The sequence below is a fragment of the Sus scrofa genome, chromosome 3, assembly GCF_054392235.1.
Source record: "Sus scrofa isolate SSC_HxYL_T2T_F1_AM1 chromosome 3, Sscrofa_HxYL_maternal_Yorkshire_Landrace_v2.0, whole genome shotgun sequence".
Taxonomy (NCBI): domain Eukaryota; kingdom Metazoa; phylum Chordata; class Mammalia; order Artiodactyla; family Suidae; genus Sus; species Sus scrofa.
Window position 1 is genome coordinate 85,179,352 of NC_139385.1, and position 21,266 is coordinate 85,200,617.

At 41.1% G+C, this 21,266-nt stretch overlaps 3 protein-coding genes across 7 annotated transcripts in view; 2 read left to right on the forward strand and 1 right to left on the reverse strand.

Annotated features, from left to right (window-relative positions):
* The window catches only part of NFU1 (NFU1 iron-sulfur cluster scaffold), a 30,089-nt gene extending 24,830 nt beyond the window's left edge, over window positions 1-5,259 (forward strand). For all 3 annotated transcript variants that reach the window (XM_021087413.2, XM_021087412.2, XM_085019042.1), the window contains 2 exons: window positions 2,300-2,474; window positions 5,091-5,259. In XM_021087413.2, coding sequence (XP_020943072.1) covers window positions 2,300-2,474; window positions 5,091-5,135 — 220 coding nt within the window. In that variant the 3' untranslated portion in view covers window positions 5,136-5,259. The remainder of the gene's footprint in view (window positions 1-2,299; window positions 2,475-5,090) is intronic.
* A 7,874-nt stretch (window positions 5,260-13,133) lies between these two features.
* On the reverse strand, window positions 13,134-20,995 carry LOC146404741 (uncharacterized). Its single transcript, XM_085019043.1, has 2 exons — window positions 20,586-20,995; window positions 13,134-15,490 (listed from the first exon to the last, which is right to left on the reverse strand). Exons 1-2 carry the CDS (start codon window positions 20,993-20,995, stop codon window positions 15,415-15,417), a joined length of 486 nt encoding a protein of 161 aa, XP_084875169.1. The 3' UTR covers window positions 13,134-15,414.
* GFPT1 (glutamine--fructose-6-phosphate transaminase 1) overlaps window positions 20,803-21,266 on the forward strand; it is a 56,694-nt gene continuing 56,230 nt past the window's right edge. For 2 of the 3 annotated variants that reach the window (XR_014839550.1, XM_005662490.4), the window contains exon 1: window positions 20,803-21,000. Coding sequence is in view for 2 of the 3 variants with exons in the window: in XM_005662490.4 (XP_005662547.2) it covers window positions 20,994-21,000 (7 nt within the window). In the remaining variant the exon portion in view is untranslated. 3 annotated transcript variants of the gene reach the window in all.

Here is a 21,266-nt window from a genome sequence, read left to right on the forward strand (position 1 = left end):
TTATGCATAATAATCCATCACTCAGTTAAAAATGAATAACCATATCTAGAAACTGGACCAAGAGAAAATAAAACAAATTCATAAATAATCTAGATGTGAGTTATCAGGCATGATCTTTAAAATAATTATGAATAAAATGTTTGAGAATATAGAAAATGAGATGAAGAATTTCATGAGAGAACTGACTCTATTGAAAAAAAAGTAATTCTGGAGCTAAAATCTGTAATAGCTAAACTTAACTCATTAGCTTAGTTGAACCTCACATTGGACCCTGTTGAAGAGAAGATTAGTGTATTGGAATATAAGTCGGTAGAAAATATCCAACTGAAGCACATAAAAGAGAATGGAAAATACAGGAAAAAAGTATGAGAGACATAGAATATGTGGCAAAAAATATCTTACAATGTCCTATAAGGTTTTTAATATATTTTGAATGAAAATGTATGACAAAACTATAAAAGGTGGTAAATATAAAAGTAAGTATTCTTCATTCTTGGTGTTATCTGGGAATTGATAAAAGTACTAATTTAGATTTGAGTGTATGAAATCAAGTAGGCATCTTGTGGAGTAAACACTAAATAGTAAAAGACTATACAACCAATAAGCCAATAAAGGGGAGAAATGGAATAACGAGAAAAATAATTATTTACTCCAAAGTAATGAAAAAGAATACATAATAAGATGATGCTCTAACCCAGATGGTTATATTTTAATGTATATAGGTTGATTAACAAAAAAATAAGATTGTCAGATTGGTTGTTTAAAAAAAATGGTGCTGCTTATTAGAGATATACACCTTAAATATAAGGACATAGAAGATTGAAAGTAAAAAGACAGAGAAATATATAGCATGCAAAGAGTGAATAAGAAGATGATGTAGTTATACAGAAAAAATGCACTTTTTTTTTTTTTTTTGCTTTTTAGGGCTGCGTCTGAGGCATATGAAAGTTCCCAGACTAGGGGCCAAATGGGAGCCACAGCTGCCGGCCTTCACCACAGCCACAACAACGTGGTATCTGAGCCCTGTCTGTGACCTACACCACAGCTCACGGTAACACCAGATACTTTAACCCACTGAGCGAGGCCAGGGATTGAACCCGCATCCTCATGGATACTAGTTGGGTTTGTTACCACTGAGCCACGATGGGAACTCCATGTGCATATTCTTGAAGAGCAGTTCCACTCTCAGGTATATATTCCCAGTAGTAACCTATATGTATACCAAAGGACAGTTCCAAAAATATTTACAGCTGCACTATTTTTAAAAGCCGAAAACTGGTATTAACCCAAATGTCCATCACAGTAGAGTGGATCAGTTCTGGCTTATTCCCTTAGTGGAATACTATGCAGCAGTGAGACTGAATGAACAGTGTAGATGAATATCACAAGGAGCAAAAGAAGCCAGATGCAAAAGAGTAAATACCATGTGTTTTCTAAATGGAATTTATATTTATAAAGGTAAAAAACAGGCAGAATTAACCAATAGTGATAGCAGTTAGGTTGATGATTACCTTTAGTTGGGAGGAGTGATTAGAAGATCAAGGGGGACTTCTGGGGTTCTCGTGTTCTGTTTCTTGGTCTAGAATGAAAGTATGTTCACTTAGTAAAAATTTATTAAATTGACCATACATGATTTATGCATTTTTCTGTATTTTTCAATGAAAAGTTTACCTGGAGGGAAAAAAAAAGCCAGCATGTGACAGTTTCCCTCTGTTCACTTAGAAGAAGTGAGTGAGTATATCTTAGGTAATCAGTATAATTATTAGTAAGTTTGAAGTCTTAAATGTTTAAAAAGATTATTAATAAGCAAGATTAAAATTTAATAAGCAGGGCAGATATTTGTATGGATGAATTTTGGCATTTTATCTGGAAGTAAAAAAAAAAAATAAAAACTGGAGTTCCCGTTGTGGTGCAACAGAAACAAATCCAACTAGTATCCATGAGGATGCGCATTAGATCCCTGGCCTTTCTCAGGGGGATGGGAATCTGGCGTTGCTGTGAGCTATGGTGGAGGTCACAGATGTGGCTCAGAGTGTGAGTTGCTGTATCTGTGGTGTAGGCCAGCAGCTAAAGGTCCGATTCAACCCCTAACCTGGGAACTTCCATATGCCGCAAGTGCGACCCTAAAAAGCAAAATAATAATAATAATAATAATGAATGAGACTAGCTACAGTTATTGTTCTGTAGCTCTAATTTTGTGAATTTTACCAACATAGAACCTAAGCTCGGAGTCGTATTAAAGTTTTTTGATGAAAATGTCTGTTCTTTTAAATCTGTCACAAATACTCCGTGACTGCAGGCCAACTGTGCAGGAAGATGGAGGAGATGTAATCTATAAAGGCTTTGAAGATGGCATCGTACAGCTGAAACTCCAAGGTTCTTGTACCAGCTGCCCCAGTTCAATCATTACTTTGAAAAATGGAATTCAGAACATGCTGCAATTTTATATTCCAGAAGTAGAAGGTGTAGAACAGGTATACCAATATCATATGACACTTTAGATTTAATATTAAAATGAATTTTTGGAAAGAAAAAAAATTCACAGCCTGATATGTTTTCAAGGGCTGTATCATTGTGTTCCATTGTTATCAGACTTGAAAAATCCTTATTTAGGAACTGACTTTAGTGCTTTACTGAATGTGTGCCTGGCATTTTTACCAATATTACCTCATTTATCTTAACAACACAGTGTATTACTATTAGGTAAGTCAATTCCATGTTGTACATGGGAAATTGAGACTCAGGGCCTACTGCTGCTCTGGTTGCAGAAAAATAACGAAAGGGAGATTCAAACCATCATGGGATTTTTATAAATGAGATTTAGAAGTCTTTAGTGGAAGAGCTCAGTGGCTTTGTATTTATCTACTTTTCATTCATAAATGTGCAGACAAGAAGCTCATTAAGAAATCATAATTTGGTGTACAGTAAACAGGTTACTGAGTAGAGCTATAGAGCTTTATCTCTAGCCCGATGTCAGCATTTTTCCTGCCCCGATACAGAAGGATAGCCCAGCACATGCTCAGTGGTAATAGTGATCCTCACTGCAGTAATTCTCAACCAAGAGGCATGGCCTTATGGAGAGAAATTATAAAGGAAGGAAAGAGTGTATGGAAATTAGATATGAAACAAAACAAAAAAACAACCAAAAAACTCTTTAAGTAATTCCGTGCCTTTAGGGAGGTAGCATCTCCTCTCAGCTCCTTTTGAGGCTTAGTTGTCGTTGGATAGCATTTAAATCTGTCTTTTTGGTACAATAATACATGGCATCTTCTCTTTGAAGTTCTTATCTGTCCTAAACTTGGAAATAGGCTTTTCTTTGGTGCAGAGCTTCTTTGTGTCTGTTTCATCTTTCTGTGTATGAGTGAGTTCCTTGAGAGATGTGTGATTATATCTAGGTCTTTGTGTGCTTCTGCAACACAGCCCTATGTGTTGTACATATTGTTTACATAGTTTGTATTAAATAAATATTTAGGAATATTATTCCAAATTTAGGAATATTTTGCCTAAAATAGACGTTATTTGACAAAATTCTTTGATTTATTGAAGTATAATTGATTTGCAATGTGTTAATTTCTGTTGTACAGCAAAGTGATTCAGTTATACATATGTATATGAATTCTTTTCCATTTTCTTTTCCATTATGATTTATCGCAGGATATTGAATATAGTTCCTTGTGCTCTACAGTAGACCTTGTTGTTTATTCATTCAATATGTAGTAGTTTGCATCTGCTAATCCCAAATTCCCAATCCATCCATCCACCCACCCCTCTCCCCCTTTGACAATCACAAGTCTGTTCTCTATGAATTGACAAAATCCTTTGGGTTGGGTATTGCTGAGACTGATAAACATACCAGTTCCTTGAAATTTAATACCCCTTTTTACTCAACCCAGAAGAAACTATGAGAGAAATATTTTTCCATTGATTGTCTCAGATCGGAACCAGATTCATCTAGATTTTTAAAAAATTAATCTTTGTCCCATTATCCTCTACATGCCTTTTTAAAAAGTTATATTAACACTTTGGTGGATTAACAGAGGAATATTTTTATTTACCTGTCCAGGGTGGGGTGATGAGCTGGCAGATTATAAACCTGAATTGGCATTTAATTATTGGTGAAGAGAAAAAATATTCTTAGGTTTATATGACTCTTTTCCTTTCCAAGGAAGTTGTTTTTTATTATCTGAGTATTATATTAACTCATGAAAAATTACTAATCTTGTTGTTTTTTTTCTTCAGGTATTCGTTAGTATTTTTTTAACTTACCTGAAATGAAAACCTTCATTTTTTTCTAAGGTTTAAAATGAACTTTTGGGAATTCCCGTCATGGCTCAGTGGTTAACGAATCCGACTAGGAACCATGAGGTTTCGGGTTCGATGCCTGACCTTGCTTATGGGTTAAGGATCTGGCATTGCTGTGTGGTGTAGGTTGCAGACAAGGCTCAGATCCCGCGCTGCTGTGGCTCTGGTCTAGGTCTGACAGCTCTGATTAGACCCCTAGCCTGGGAACCTCCATATGCCACAGGAGCGGCCCTAGAAAAGGCTAAATAAATAAATAAATTAAATTAAATTAAGTGAACTTTTATCTGAGTAAGACCAAAATAATTAGTTGCTTGTATGATATTTTGTCTCTTTACTTTTTTTAGGGATTCATTTTTATAATACATATAGTTACAATAACAGTTTGGTATAGCTCTCTAAAATATATTTAAGGAAATAAGATGCTTTTGGGGAAAAAAAAGTCAATTATATATATTAGTCATAGAGCTGGGAAGTAGCACTTAATCATTATAGTCTTCTCCCTCCAGCTGAGACTCTGCTATTAGAAGTCTCCGTTGGGACATAGAAAAGAGACCAGTGTTTTAATTAATTTGCTAATATCCGATTTGCTCTCGTGTTGTTAGAATATCAAGTTATGATGCAAACCCCCTGTGCTTTGGGGGGCTGTTGATAAATTTATTCTTATTGGATTGACATGCATTGTTATAGAGTATTTCAGGTAAACCAGTAATATTAAAATGCAGAAAATAGGAATTTCTGATCCTGAATTCTTAAATTCTCTTTGTTATTTTTTTGTTTGTCTGTTTTAGGTTATGGATGATGAATCAGATGAAAAAGAAGCAAACTCACCTTAAAGTAATTTGAGTTTTCTTTGAGCCCAGCAGTCAGACTTGCTGATAATATATACTAAGCTTTTATTATTAATCTGCTAAGAAATTTGAGGATTAATAAAATGTGCCCTTTCTTCAGAGAATGATATATAAATATTGCATGTTTGCTTTACCTCATATGAGTTATTTATAACATCCTGAGTCATCCTCTGTACACGTGGATTTTATCCAGGGATATTTTTATTTTTGTTCTTCATTTCTCATGATTCCTTCTTTGCATAATGTGTGAAGCAGCTGAAAATACATTTTCCCCACATCTAATTTATTTACTTTTTAAATATGGAAGTTAATAGGAAGATTACTTTTTAAAATATTCCAAAATAGATTTCCCTGGTAGTCTAGCAGTTAAGGATTTAATGTTGTCAGTACAGAGTCTTGGGTTTGATCCCTGGCCCAGTAACTTTGGCATGCCACAGGCATGGCCAAAAAGTAAAAATTGGAGGAGTTCCTATTGTGGCTCAGTGGTTAACGAATCCAACTAGGAACCATGAGGTTGTAGGTTCGATCCCTGGCCTGGCTCAGTGGGTTAAGGATCCGGCGTTACCATGAGCTGTGGTGTAGGTTGCAGACATGGCTCAGATCCCGAGTTGCTGTGGCTGTGGTGTAGGCTGGTGGCTATAGCTCCAATCAGACCCCTAGCCTGGGAACCTCCATGTGCCTCGGGAGAGGCCCCAGAAAAGGCAAATAGACAAAAAAAAAAAAAAAAAAAAAATTAAAATTGGAGTTCTTGTTGTGGCTCAGTGGTTTAAGAGCCCAACATAGTGTCCATGAGGATGTAGGTTAGATCCCTGCCTTGCCCAGTGGATTAAGGACCCAGCATTGCTGTAGCTGTAGTGTAGGCCTACAGCTGCAGCTCCAATTCAACCCCTAGCCTTGGAACTTCCATTTGCTGCCTTAAAAAGAAAAAAAAAATTTCAAATTAAATATTCTATGAAATGGTTTAGCTTTTTATGAGTTTTTTTTTTTTTTTTTTTTTTTTTTAAGCATTAAACAGTTTTAGTTTTAAAATGGTATCTGGCTAATGGCCTGCAGTGTAGTAGCACATAACTTCTCACTGAAAGACCAAAAAAAAAGTTATAATACTGAAAACTGATAAAGAACCAAGTTCCAGAACGTAGACATAATTTCCACTGAATATAAGACACAGCAAGCTGAATTGAGAAAAACTGCCTTAGTGTGCTCAGGCCTTATCTTATGATATAAAATCTCTCTGAAAAAAAAAAAAAAAAAAGATGTGAATCTGCTCGGTCCTTCTATTGGCTTCTCCTGACTCAGAGATTTGTAACCTATACCATGCCAGAAAGTTAGGCAGTTAATCTTTCTACCACAGGGGTACTACTTTTTCAAATAACCCAAATAGAAAATTATCCTTCTCTCTTATTTTTCTACAGTAATTTGGAGACAGCTATTCACAGACAATATCAGGAAAGACAGAATATGTTGCATCTCTGGAATTCTTTTCCACAAAAGTACTGAGATTGAAATGGGGTGGAGGGGAGTTCCCACTGTGGTACAGCAGGTTAAAGATCCGGTTTGGGTCGCTGTTGTGGCACAGGTTCCATCCCTGGGCTGGGAACTTGCACATGGCACAGGTGCTCCCCCCTGCTCCACCCTCCGCAAAAAAAGGGATGGAAACAGAGTTCCCTAGTGGTTTAGTGGTTAGGGCTTAACACTTTCACCACTGTGGCCTGGGTTCAATCCCTAGTCTGGGATCTAGTTGAGGTCCTACAGCAAAGCGCTGCAGGCCGTCGCCAAACAAGCCCCACAAACAGGGAAGGAAACAGAAAATTCACAACAGCAGTTGTGAATGCCAGGAACAGCAGGTTTTATTTTGTTCTTTTGGTCTGCAGAACTAGGCAGTGGGGTTGGAGACCTTGTTTCCTGAGCCGTTATAGATGAATTCAGGTTAGACTCTGGGACTTGCTTTGTAAGCTACGCACATTAACCTGCCCTTTAGCTGAAGCTACGGGAAATTGAGATTGTGGAGGAGATACAGCTAATGACAAGTCTTGTCTGTGGCCATGAAATAAGTGGCTGAGGTGAGTGGGGAATTCAGTTATTGGAAAAGGAGAAATCATGAGAAGCCAAGTTATTGGAAAGATTTGCTTCCAAAGGAAACAGCCATGAAGAACAAGGAGGAAAGGTGGAGGAGAACATTCTATCAGTGTCTTCAGAATCTGGAAGCTGTGAGATATATTTGGGAACTCAGGAAGCTACATATGACGAGTGGAAGGTGGAAGGACTTAGCTGGAAATGGTGCCGGGGTAGGCAGTGGGCTGCATAAAGCCTGGGCTGCCTACCCAGCTTACGTCCCTGCTTTGTACTGAGAGAGGTCCTCTTGGTTACCACTTGGTTGCCGCGTGCCCAGGGAAGGTAGGTCCCACCTCAGTCCTAAGGGATAAATTATAACAAGTCTAATGGAGACATTGTAACTCTTTTTTTCTTTGCCCTTCCTTAGACTAGGTATGGACATAAGACCCAGCTCTGGCCTATGAGCTGTAAGAGAAAGTCTACTGGTGAGTTCTGGAAAGGTTTTCTTCCTTAATTGAGAGAGAAGAGAATTTATGTAACAAAGGCTCTTTTCCCTCAGACTTGATGTCTGAGGCCCTGACAATCAGCTTGTGATCATGAAAAGCCTATTCTCTAAGAATGGCAAAGAAGGAAGGAAAAAAAAAAAGGGCTTGGATCTTTGAGGACACTACTGACATTTGACGCAGCCAGGGAACACCCATTTTCAGAATATCGCATGTGATAAAAATTTTTCTTGTTACAGCTCTTGTTGTTAGGTGTTCTGTCATTTGATGCTGATTGCCTTCTAACAAAGAGCCTGGTAAATCATGGAAGACTTGATAAATCATTTTACTACTTTTTTATTTGTGGCAGCAGTGCCAAATGTCAATCTTAAAATAACAACAGGAGTTCCTGCTGCAGTGCAGTGGGATCGATGGTGGAGAGCACTGGGATGCAGGTTCGATCCCCAGCTAGCACAGTGGGTTAGGGGTCTTGTATAGATTACAACTGCACCTCAGATCTGATCCCTGGTCTGGGAACCCCATATGCTGTGGGGTGGCAAAAAAAAGTAAAAAAAAAAAAAAAATCATATTTTTAAATTGATGGAGGCATTTTTTCAATCAAAGATTAACTTAGGTGTAAATTAATCAGGTAAAACCTTTAAATTTTGAATGTTTCAATTATACTTAATTTCTTCTCATACAGCCCCAAAGAAAGAATGTAATCATTCACTGTTAGTTGTGCTTCACTAAAACAAAAGTAAAAATTAACTCCCCCAAATCTATAAAATCTTTTTTACATGAAATATTATGGGTGTTTTTTGTTTTGTTTTGTTTTGTTTTTGGCCACATCTGTGGCATGCAGAAGCTCCCAGGCCAAGGATTGAACCTGCATCACAGTAGCAATCCAAGCCACATCAGTGACAACGCTAGATCATTAACTTGCTGAGCCATTAGGGTGTGTTTGTGTGACTGCAATCAGTCTGTTCTGTTTTGTTCTTTTTTTTAAGTTTTATTGAAGTATAGTTAATGTACAATGTTGTGATAATTTTTGCTGTACCACAAAGTGATTCAGTTAGTTACATGAAGTTTTTTTTTTGTCTTTTTTAAGGCCGCACCTGCGGCACGTGGAGGTTCTCAGCCTGGGGGTCTAATCAGAGGTACAGCTGCTGGCCTACGCCACAGCCACAGCAATGCCAGATCTGAGCTGCATCTGTGACCTACACCACAGCTCACGGCAATGCTGGATCCTTAACCCACAGAGCAAGGCCAGAGATTGAACCTGCATCCTCATGATACTAGTCAGATTCGTTTCCACTGAGCCACTATGGGAACTCCCACATGAAATATTCTTGAAAACACTTTATAAATATGGGACATTCCAATTTGTATTTGAAACCAGGATTATTGGCTAAGAGTAAATGAAGCACCTGGAGGATTTTTTACTAACCAAAATTAGGATGGAGCCTGTCAGGGAGGAGATAATTTCCCCTCTAACTCTCTAAATTCTTGTGACTGGACTAATAAAAAAACTGACACAGGACAGATTATTAGGAGAAAAAGAAACAATTTTAATTCTTCCACAGGAAGGTCTCATAGTAATGGGACATAAGATTTGGCCAGAGCAATTAGTTACCTTTTATATTGTTAGACAAACAATTAATTTGAGAGAAATTCACAGAACAAAGAAATTTAGGTTTGGGTGCTTAATTAGGAAATGTAAGCAGAGTTTGGACTTGGGTAGTAAGTTAGTAAAGAAGTAACACAGTGGAGTTCCCATTGCAGCTCAGTGGATTAAGAACCTGACTAGTGTCATGAGGATGCAGGTTTGATCTCTGGCCTCACTCAGTGGGTTAAGGATCTGGTGTTGTCACAAGCTGCCGATGTGGCTCAGGCCTGGCATTGTGGAGTCTGTGGAGTAGGCTGGCAGCTGCAGCTCCAATTCTCCCCCAGCCTGGGAATTTCAATATGCCGCCAGTACAGGCCTAAAAAAAGAAAAGAAAGAAATAAAGAAGTAACAGTTTGTTTAGATAGCCTTCTGACCTGAATTTCCTGTCTCTGGTGATAAAAATGTCTTTCTGCCTCCCATTACAGGGAGGGCACCTGTCACATGGGAGATTTATTTCCTGCTCTCAGGGAGACAAGTGAGTCAGGGAGTCCCTCTTGTATTGGCCATTTCTTAAGTAACTTTAATTCAAAATAGTCAGTAAACCATTGAGGCATTATTTTTGGGGTACCTGCCCTGAGGCCCAACAAGCCATATACAGAATGATAAGAAGCAAAATATATAAAAATAGCAAACAGGAGTTCCTATTGTGGCTCAGTGGTAACAAACCTGACTAGTATCCATGAGGATATGGGTTCGATCCCTGGTCTCGCTCAGTGGGTCAAGGATCCTGCGTTGCTGTAGCTGTGATGTTCCACCCCTAGCCTGGGAACTTCCATATGCCGCGAGTGTGGTCCTAAAAAGACAGAAAAAAAAAATAGCAAACATTCACTGAGCATTCACTGTGTGACACGGTTCTAAGCACCTTATATTTATAAAGTCTTAATCCTATGAGATGGGTAGCTATTATTGTCCCCAGGAGGCAGAGGAGAAGGACATATTCCATTGCCATAGAACTTAAGTGGAAAAGCCGGGAACGAGAGCCCTGGTGTTCTGGCTGCAGAGCCAGTACACACTGCTACTGTACTATTTTGCCTTAAGGGAATTGGACTCTCATACCTTTCCTGAGTATTCCTACTTCAGAGAGGGGAAGAGCTTTCCTATCTTCATAGGTGTTGCTTTCTAGCGGACACAAATCTTTTCCATCTTTTACTTGCTCCAGACCATCATGGAACAGTGCATATGTGTCCATTTTCTTCATGTAGGAATAATCATCTAGCTGTTCTTCAGTCCAGTGGGAATTTACATCCCTTGGGAAACCCCAGCCTTATATACCACTTCCCCACATCAGAGTTACCAGTGATAATTCTACATTGTGCTTGCAGTCCGCACAATCAACTTTTCCCCTGAAAGAAACTAGAAAATCGTATTTTTCTGTCAACTTACATTTCTAGTCATCTTTCAGCTCTAGGCAGCTCCCTGAATGGTTCCGCTCTATTTTGGCTCTGATCACATCCTACAGGACAGAAATAGTAGATAGGACCAGTTAATCTCATGGTTTCTAATTTGTTGACAATATCTTGGCAGTAGAATGAGTTTCTAGCAGAGCCGGAAAACTCTGCCCCAGGTTCTGCCTACTGGGAAAATGTGGCACCATCCTGGAGAGGAGTGTTGGGGGATGTATTCTTTAGAGTCAGCACCCCTTGTTCTCAAGCCTGAGGTTCTTGGTGGGGCAGTCAGTGCTATCTTTGTCTGATGTAGTAGGCATCTTTTGTTTGTGTTTTCTTAGTGTCCCTTCTTCTTTCAGCCCTTTACTTGAAGAACTTCTGCCTCTTCCTGACTCTGTGTGGCTCTGGTGGAACTGCCCATTCACAGTATCATATCTTCTTTGTCACAGGAGAGGGGTGTATGACTCACTCTAGACCCAGCAGGTTCCTTGCCTAGGATATACAAAGTGAGGATGGAAGAAGACCCTCTCTCCCCTTGGACTGCAAGCTGAAAAGATATGATTCCAGAGCTGTTGGAGGGTCATTTTCCTGTCCATGGGGTCAGAGAGAGAATCAGAGTTCTGACCTGAAGCTGTTTGCATCTCTCTCCTTTCTAATCACATGAACCATAGATCCCCCTCTTTAGGTCGTTTGAGTGAATTTCTATTATTTGTTATTGAAAACTCTATCCTCTAAAAATTTAAAATAAATACGTATATTTACATTAAGGAAATCGATAAGATCAGCCTTAGGTGGATGTATTAGTTGGAGTTCTCCAGAGAAACAGAACCACTAATGTGTGTGTGTGTGGAGAGAGAGAAACATTGATTTTAAGGAGCTGGCTCATGCAGTCGTGGAGGCTAGCAAGTCCAAAATCTGCAGGATGGACTGGCCAGGCTGGAGAAAAGGAAGAGCTGATGTAGTCCAAGTCCAGTTCTGTTGGGGGATTCCTTCTAGCTCTGGGGAGGTCAGTCTTTTGTTCTATTCAGACTTATAGCTGACTGGGTGAGGCCCATCTACTTAATGGAGGACAACGTGCTTTACTCAAAGTCCACTGATTTAAATGTTAATCTCATCCCAAATCACCCTTGGTGTTCCTAAGTGCTGGGATACAGTTTCGATACCTGGCCTGACCCAGTGGGTTAAGAATCTAGCATTGCTGATTCCTGACCTGGGAACTCCATACGAAGCAGGGCAGCCAAAAAAGAAAAAAAAGAAAAAAAATTACCCATGACAAAAGCACCCTCACAGAAATATCCAGAATATAATATTTGACTAGATAATCCAGGCATTCTAGAGAAAGGGAATTGACACATAAAATTAACCATCACAATGGGTAAAATTTGCCTTCATCACCAAATTATTTCTGATTCCTTCTGTCATATCTTGGCCTCCTTTCTCTGGCATTGCCATACTGAATTCCACATGTCTTTATATTGTCTCTTGCTTGCTCAGTGTCATCAACCAAGGTAGTCTGTCCAAGTCTGCCTTCCTTCTCGTTTATCCCCATCAAAACTTGCAACTCCTCAGTGATTTTCTTCACACCTGGTATCCAAATGAAAACTAACTCTATAATTTCACTCCAAAGAATAATAGCTGATGATGACTTAATGTAGATCTCCTTGGGGAGGGGGAAGTGTTCTGCATTAAATATATATGTGCAGGTGGAGTTTAGGCAATGTGATAGGGTAGGAGTGGAGGTAATTTTGGACAAGGGAACTTTCTGATTCCCTTTTAATCCTATTTTGTGAGTGGCTATCTAGTCCTCTGTAGTTAAGCCCTAACTAACATTTGGTTCTCTCTCTCTCTCTCTCTTTTTTTTTTTTTTTTTTTTTTTTGTCTTTTGCCATTTCTTGGGCCGCTCCTGTGGCATATGGAGGTTCCCAGGCTAGGGATCTAATCGGAGCTGTAGCCGCCAGCCTACGCCAGAGCCACAGCAACGCAGGATCTGAGCCGCGTCTGCGACCTACACCACAGCTCATGGCAACGCCAGATGGTTAACCCACTGAGCAAGGGCAGGGATTGAACCCACAACCTCATGGTTCCTAGTCGGATTCGTTAACCACTGCGCCACGACAGGAACTCCCTGGTTCTCTTCTTTTTTTTTTTTTTTTTTTTATTTTCCCACTGTACAGCAAGGGGGTCAGGTTATCCTTACATGTATACATTGCAATTACAGTTTTTCCCCCACCCTTTCTTCTGTTGCAACATGAGTATCTAGACATAGTTCTCAATGCTATTCAGCAGGATCTCCTTGTAAATCTATTCTAGGTTGTGTCTGATAAGCCCAAGCTCCCGATCCCTCCCACTCCCTCCCCCTCCCATCAGGCAACCACAAGTCTCTTCTCCAAGTCCATGATTTTCTTTTCTGAGGAGATGTTCATTTGTGCTGGATATTAGATTCCAGTTATAAGTGATATCATATGGTATTTGCCTTTGTCTTTCTGGCTCATTTCACTCAGTATGAGATTCTCTAGTTCCATCCATGTTGCTGCAAATGGCATTATGTCATCCTTTTTTATGGCTGAGTAGTATTCCATTGTGTATATATACCACATCTTCTGACCTGGTTCTCTTCTTAATGCTTCCTTTAAAAAAAAAAAAAAGGGCAAATGCAAAGACACAAAAGTTTAAGATAGGATTTCTTCTTTAGGGAACTGGCAGTAGGTTCGGTATAGCTAGACCATAAGATGCTTGAGTAGAGTGGTAGAGGACAATACTGATAAAACTGGCTGGCGTGAGATCCTGAATAACTGAGAGTGTGTGCACAGACATCTGGACTTAATCCTGCTGGAGGAGGATCCCACTGAATTGCAAGTAGAGAGAAACAGGATCTGATTTGTGTTTTTGCAACATCACTCTGGTGTGAAGCTGTATAGGATGAATTGGGGTAGTGATGGAACCAAAGGGGGTTCACTTAAGGAGTCTCTTTGAGGCTCTGAGTGGTGCCTTCTGTTCTTGTGTTCATTTCTTCCATTTCAAAGGCCTTAGTGGTTCAACCTACTTCTTTTTCCTTTGATACCTGCCATCATCTTCTCCGTCCACTGAAGTACACTTCACATAACTCCTCAAAAAGTGAGATATACTTGCACCTGCTTCCCATGTTCTTATAATTCACAGGGCTTTTTATTTATTTATTTAAAAAAAATTTTTTTCCAGCTGCACCCATGACATGTGGAAGTTCCCAGGCAAGGGACTGAATCCGAGCCACAGCTGCAACCTACACCACAGCTGCAGCAATGTTGGATCCACAACCAAGGACTGAATCTGCACTGTTGCAGAGACAATGCCAGATTCTTAATCCAGTGTGCCATAGCAGGAACTCCTCACATGCCTTTTTAACTGCTGAGATATAATTGACCTATAACATTATTTTAGTTTCAAGCATACAACATGATTTATGATAGTATATATTGCAAAATGATCACTGTAATAAGCCTAGTTAACATTCATCACCACAGTTATAATTTTTTTCTCTTGTGATGAGAACTTTTAAGATCTACTCTCCTAGTGACTTTCAAATATACAATATAATATTATTAATTGTATTCACCATCCTGTATACTACATCCCAGTAGTTTGTACCCAGGCCTTTCTGTTTTCTGTTTGTTTTTTTTCAAATTTTATTGGAGTATAGTTGATTTACAATGTTGTGTTAGTTTCAGGTGTACATATACATATACAATATATGTGATTCAGTTACACATATATCTATTATTTTTTCAGATTCTTTCCCCATATAGGTTATTACAGAGTATTGAGTAGAGTTCCCTGTGCTATACAGTAGGTCTTGTTGGTTATCTCTTTTATATATAGTAGTGTGTCTATGTTAAACCCAAACTCCTAATTTATCCCTCCGGCAGGACTTTTTAATTTGAATAACTTTATTGCTTATTATTATTATTTTGTCTCTTTTTAGGCCTGAATATGGAGGATCCCAAGGCTAGGGGTTGAATCAGAGCTGTAGCCACCGGCCTACTCCACAGCCACAACAATGCCATATCTGAGCTGTGTCTGCAACCTACACCACAGCTCATGGCAACACCAGATCCTTAACCCACTGAGAGAGGCCAGGGATCGAACCTTCGTCCTCATGGATACTAGTCAGATTTGTTTTCTCTGAGCCATGAGAGAAACTTCTGCTATATACTATTGTAATCAGATAAGAGATAACAAAAATCACAAACATAGGGGCATTGAAAATCTTATAAAGCTTTCTCAACTATGTCCTCATTTCTTGAGCAACGGCAGTGGAATCCCTGATGGCCTTCAGCCCATCAGACTCAATGGCAAGGAGAAGGCTGAGAGCCATCACATTCAACAGGACTAACCCCATGAACTTACATGAAAAAGACAATGGACTTACATGAAAAGACAATGAATTACATCATGACTTTTAAAAATTAGTTTAGTTGGTTAAGAACTTTTGTTCAGGAGAGAAACATCCATTTCCTCAGATGTAGACTGAGATGTCCCCTTCCCTTCATAGATCATTTATCTTTTCCTCCAGCCCCATCCCCAAAGGTCCAGCTGAGGCAAAGCTTCGTATAGATAGGGGTCAGCCAAAGTTCTTCTGTATCAGTGCCTTGACTGGCACATGGTAACAAAGGCTCTTTGTTGCAGTGGGTTGGTGAGGTCGTTCAAGGTTGGGCTGGGAAAATATTGATCTTCAAAGTTTCTTCCTTGCAACTGGTGCATACGCACCTTCCAAAACAGCTGTAGAATGGAGAGAGAAAGACAAGGTGATAGTCACAGTGAGTAGCAAGCAGAAGAGGAAATCGAGGGTTCAAGAGGTTATTATAATTTGAGCATGAGAACTTTGGTGGTACTGCTGACATATTCTTTGTGGCATCAACAGCTTGTCTATCAGTGCACAAAGTTACTGTTCAAACTGGAATCATACCTTCCTTGGCAATATCACTAAGGTCCTACCAGAATCTCTTAGATGAGGGCTCTGGGGCTAAGATATACATCCTACAGAGGCTTTTTTTGACTCAAACCAATAAATGTATTGTCCATTAACAAACACCTCACTGTTTTTTAACTTTGCTCTGGATAATTTAGGAACCCACTTAAGGGCCTGACATATTAAAGGGCTTTCAGGTGAGAAGTACTTCTGTTAGTTATATATGACTTTGTCCATCCTTTCTTTGAGGACAATGATAAAAGGGCATCTTTTTTTTTTTTTTTTGGTCTTTTTGTCTTTTCTAGGGCTGTACCCACAGCATATGGAGGTTCCCAGGCTAGGGGTCTAATCAGAGCTGTAGCTGCTGGCCTACACCAGAGCCACAGCAACGCGGGATCCAAGCTGTGTCTGTGACCTACACCACAGCTCATGGCAATGCCAGATCCTTAACCCACTGAGCGAGGCCAGGGATCGAACCTGAAACCTCATAGTTCCTAGTCGGATTTGTTAACCACTGAACCATGATGGGAACTCCTCTTTTTTTTTTTTTCAAAACAGCTTTTGCTGCAGGACAGTTGATTTACAATGTTGTGTTAGTTTCAGGTGTACATGAAGTGATTCTGTTTTATATATGTGTGTATTTTTTTTTTTTTTAATCCTGCATCCTCAGCATATAGAAGTTCCTGGGCCTAGGACTGAATTGGAGCCACAGTTGTGACCTCTGCCTCAGCTGTGGCCATAGCAAATCCTGTAACTCACTGCATCGGGCCAGGGATTGAACCATGCCATATATATATATATATATTTTTTTTTTTTTTCCAGATTCTTTTCCATGATAGGTTATTACAATATATTGGATATAGTTTCTTGTGCTGGTCCTTATTGTTCATCTGTTTTATATGTAGAAATATGTATATGTTAATCCTCAAATCCTAATTTATCACTTCCTCCCTTCCCCCTTTGATAACTGTAAATTTGTTTTCTGTCTGTGAGTCTGTTTTATAAATAAGTTCATTTAAGATTCCACATATAAGTGATATCATGTGATATTTGCCTTTGTCTTACTTCACTTAGTTTGATAATTTCTAGGACCATCTGTGTTACTGTAAATGACATTATTCCATTCTTTTTGATGGCTGAGTAATATTCCATCACCCCCCATCTTCTTTATCCATTCCTCTCTCTCTCTGTTTTGTCTTTTTAGGGCCACAACTACGGCATATGGAAGTTCCCACGCTAGGGGTAGAATGAGAACTGTAGCTGCTGGCCTATACCACAGCCACAGCAACACGGCATCTGAGCCTTGTGTGCAGTCTACACAACAGCTCACCTCAATACTGGATCCTTAACCTACCGAGCGAGGCCAGGGATCGAACTCATGTCTTCATGGATACTAGTCAGGATAGTGCTGAACCACAGTGTGTACTCCTATCCATTCCTCTCTTGATGGACATTTAGTTTGCTTCCATGCCTTGACAATTTGTAAATACTGCTGCTGTGAACACAGGGGGTGCATGTATCTTTTTTTTATTTTTTATTTAAAAAAATTGTTTTTTTTTTTCTCGACAAGGCTCTTTACTTCTGCAGAAGGGCGCGAGAAAAGACCCTCCCTATTTATCCCTAACTCAGTTGATGAACCTGTCCCCTCCCCATTGGTCAGGTCAGGGCGCACATTCTTTTCAGTTGGCTAATTTGAAACAAATTGTTACTGGGAGAAGAGGGACGGGGGGGGGGGGGGGGGGGGGGGGGGGGTCAGAGGAAGGCGGTCCAGCGAAACCAGAGCAAAATGGAGTAAGCAAGATTTCCTTTGATAGAAAAGACATGTTACTTTCTGCAGTTACTAGTAGGAATCATTACTGCTGAGTCACAATGGGAACACCCAACCTTTTTTTTTTAATCAAAAAGGTATATCACATCTTGAATTTTTACCAGCATGGCTATCCTAAACCCTCTTTACCTATTTGGTTTATGTTCAGCTCCTTTAGTATCCTGGCTAAAGCCTCTATCAAAGATGTCACTTTCTTTTTTTAATGTATTTATCTTTTCATGAATAAAAACATGACTTTAAGTACATACACTAACACCCATTAAAAAATGTAAAAAACTTTCTAAAATGCCTTTCATCTGTGATTCTAAGGCTATGTCCTCACACACTGGACATTCTAATTCACGTAAGGCTTTTTCCTGCCTCCTACTGCATCAAGGTGGGGTTCTTTCTCTTCTTCCTTTTCCATAAAACTTAGGGAAGGGTCTCATTCGGATGTGGGGGAGGCATTTGGGGCCAAACGTTGTAAACTGCTGGATTCCTGAGGGTCGAGGGAAGTAGAAATAGAGAGGATTAAGCGCTAAGTGGCAGGTCTTATTAAAGCAAATGCCAGGGTCTAGAACAGGCCTCTGGATGGGACCCAGGAAAGAAAGCATCACATGCTCCCCCCGCCCCCTTTCTGTCTTGCTCCCAGATGTGGGTTTTGAGAATGACAGGCATGGACTATAAGACATGTGGCAAAGACATTATGATCCAGGCCAGACAGTAAGTAAGTTCTAAAAGCTTACTGAACCCAGAAAAGCTTACTTCTTTGACCTGAGCTGTAGTGGTCCCTTTGTCTGCTCCCTTTTTACAAACCATTATGCAAAGGCCAATAATGTTGCCTAAGACAGGTGTCTGTCTCACTAGGCTAACACTAGAGACAGTAAGGAGCTCACGGCGACTAAGGAGGAAGGATTTCATTGTGTAGTAACACTTGCCACCTCTTCTCTCTCAGTAATTGGGGATACTGACCAACATCAAAGACAAATACATAATTAACATTCATTAAAAACTTAGAACCATGAGTTCCTGTCATGACTCAGAAGTGAATCTGACTAGCATCCATGAAGACACAGGTTCAATCCCTGGCCTCACTCAGTGGGTCAAGGATCCAGCGTGCCCGTGGGCTGTGGTATAGGTCTCAGATGCCGCCCCGATCCCACATTGCTATGGCTGTGGTGTAGGCCAGGGGCCACAGCTCCGATTTTACCCCCAGCCTGGGAACCTCCACATGTCATGGGTGTGGCCTCAAAAAGACAAAAACAAACAAATGAAAAAACCTTAGGACCAAGTTCTACTTTTCCTTAAAATGTAGGAAGATACAAGGGAATATTACTCTACCCAAACAACAAGAAGGAGCTGGATAATATACAGATTATAATATTTATCGAGCCCAGCAGAGAGGAGAGACAGCAAAGCAAACAAGGAAACTGGATTCCAAAGGGTGACAAGTGGAGATGGAGGCTCCCACAAAAGAAATCAGCTAAATTTTAATGAATTCTTAAAGGGAAAAGTGTAGACTAGTGCAACAGTATGAAAGAGCTGGGGGTCTCAGACACAAGAGGAGTTTGTTCCCTGAGCTGCCACCAAGTAGCTCTCTAGAAGGATTTGGAGCAGGCAGGGGACAGAGAGAGCCTTTCAGGATGGCACAGGCCCCCGGGAGATGGCCAGGAGCGGCTGGCAGACAGGCATGAAGCCCTAGCCACTTTCCCAACCCATCTCTCAGACAAAGCCAAAGTCTTAAGCCACTGGGCAGCAAATTCTCTTACCCTAGGACCAAGAAAAACAGTCTACTGCTGCCACTGCATGTATCTTTTTTAATCAGAGTTTTCATCTTTTCCAGATAATGCTAAAAGGGCATCTTTTCCCCTCTAAGAAAAACTGAAAAGCCCTTTGCTCACTTAATCAGGTAACTAGCCTTAGGAAGGCAAATCTGCTAGGAACATTTTTTTTTTCCCACTTGTTTTTTTCATTCATTCAACATTTTGGTCCCTTTTTGCTAGGGCTTATACTAGATGTCGGGTTTGCAAAGACTATAGCCTTAAGAAACAGCTTTGTAGGGAAATATATTTTTTAAAAAATCATAAAATATAGAAGCATGTTGCTTTAAGGGGGGCAGTTCAAAGAATGTGAGGTGAATGAATGTCCTTAAGTCTCTGGGGAAGACACAAAGGGTTTTCTCCAAGAGGCAGCATTTAGGCAGAGGTGGAGTGAGGATTCCAAAGAGTAAAAAAGGTGTGAGAATGTGAGCCCACTCGGGACTACCTGCTCCCAGGTTTGTTGGAGTGTAAAGTGTTGAAAGGTGCGGAAGGGAGAGAGCAGTAGTGTGAGCTAAGACCAAACACCTAGGATAAGAAGATCATGCACTGTTCTGTATGTTCCCTAAGTTTTTATTTTATTCTAGTCTTGGGCCATTAATAGAGTTATGATAACCATCTACATTTGATTAAAGATAGCATTTAAATCTTCTTAAAGCAAATGCTCAGGTAATAAATTTTCAGAAACATCATCTCTCTCTGATTAAGTCTCTCTTGCCAGCAATGGTGCATTAATTTATAGAATTAATCATTCAGAGTCAAATGTACGTCTACCAAATGGAGGCAGTTCCTACAGTCCTCTCCCGTGGGCCATCTCAAGTCTAGGGTAGCAGAGTTTTTTAAGGCTGGGCGCACAGCGTTCGATAGTTGCGTTGTAAAATTTGACCTCTCCCTCCTCCGCAAAAAACTGGTTTATGGAGCAGTGGATGGGGATCGAAATGGGCAGCAGAGGGTTTTAGAGGCCAAGCATATGATTTTAGAGCTTAAGTCCTGAACTGAATCGTCTGTCACCAGAAAGTCTGGCTGAACCTGACCTCACCTCATAGTTTTTCTTTAACCTTATGTCTCCTTTCCACCTGACTTGTTTGTCCCCTAGGATCAAGCTTCCTGCTTTCTTCCTCCTCTCTCCCCGCTTCCTGGGGGTGCCATAGCTTGAGGCCCTGGTCTGCTCGAGGCGCACTCCCCAAGGCTATTTGCTTTGCTAACAATTCCATCCTGTTTCTTAATCTCTCCGTCATTCCCGGCCAGCCAGCGAGTTCTTTCTCCCCCACAGCGTAGTACCTCCCGCTGCTAGTCAGGGCGGCTCCAGGAACCTCAAGCGGATGCGACCGCGAGCCGGTGCCACGTCTCGGCAGCCAGCAGGCCAGCGCCTGCGTGGGCTCAGGGGCGGGATGGGGCGGAGCGGCGCGGGGAGGCGGGACGTGCCTGTGAGCGGCACGGAAGCGGTCCAATGGGACTTGCGGGCGGCGGCGGCGGCGCGGTGCGCGCCGGGGGGCGGGGCCCGGCGGCGGTTGTTCGCTAGCCCGGGAGGCCGAGACCGCTGTCGTTGCCTCGGCTGTCCGCATCTCTGAGGCTGTAGTGTCGGCTACCCCTTGGCCCCCAAGCCCGGAGATCGTCCCACAGGCTCGTGTGAGCTCCCGAACTCGCCAGCCACTCGCTGTTTCCTGTGCCGACCGTGCCTCCTGCATCATGTGCGGTAAGGGGGCCGCGGGCGGGGGGTGTGTTGCGGGGCGGTGCTGGGGTGCGGTGCGGGCGCCGCTGAGGTTTGGTTGCGCTGGCGGGAACCGGAGTCGGGAGGGTGCGAAGCCTGGGTGTTGGGCAGGGGGCGTCCCGTGGTGACTGCGGGTGCTGGGGGCGGAGGCCGGCCTCTAAGAGCTGGCGGGGTGGTGGTGAACCTAGAAAGGCACCTGAGAGGAGGGCGGGTCCTATAGGGAATCTGGGGGGCCAGAGAGGGCTTTGCAC

What these genes read in the sequence shown, in the direction of transcription:
- LOC146404741 (XM_085019043.1), bottom strand. Translation starts at nt 20,995, where the DNA reads ATGATGCAGGAGGCACGGTCGGCACAGGAAACAGCGAGTGGCTGGCGA. An exon ending in GCCCTGACTAGCAGCGGGAG is followed by an intron (nt 15,491 to 20,585) that starts GTACTACGCTGT and finishes TCCATTCTACAG; the next exon opens with CTGTTTTGGAAGGTGCGTAT.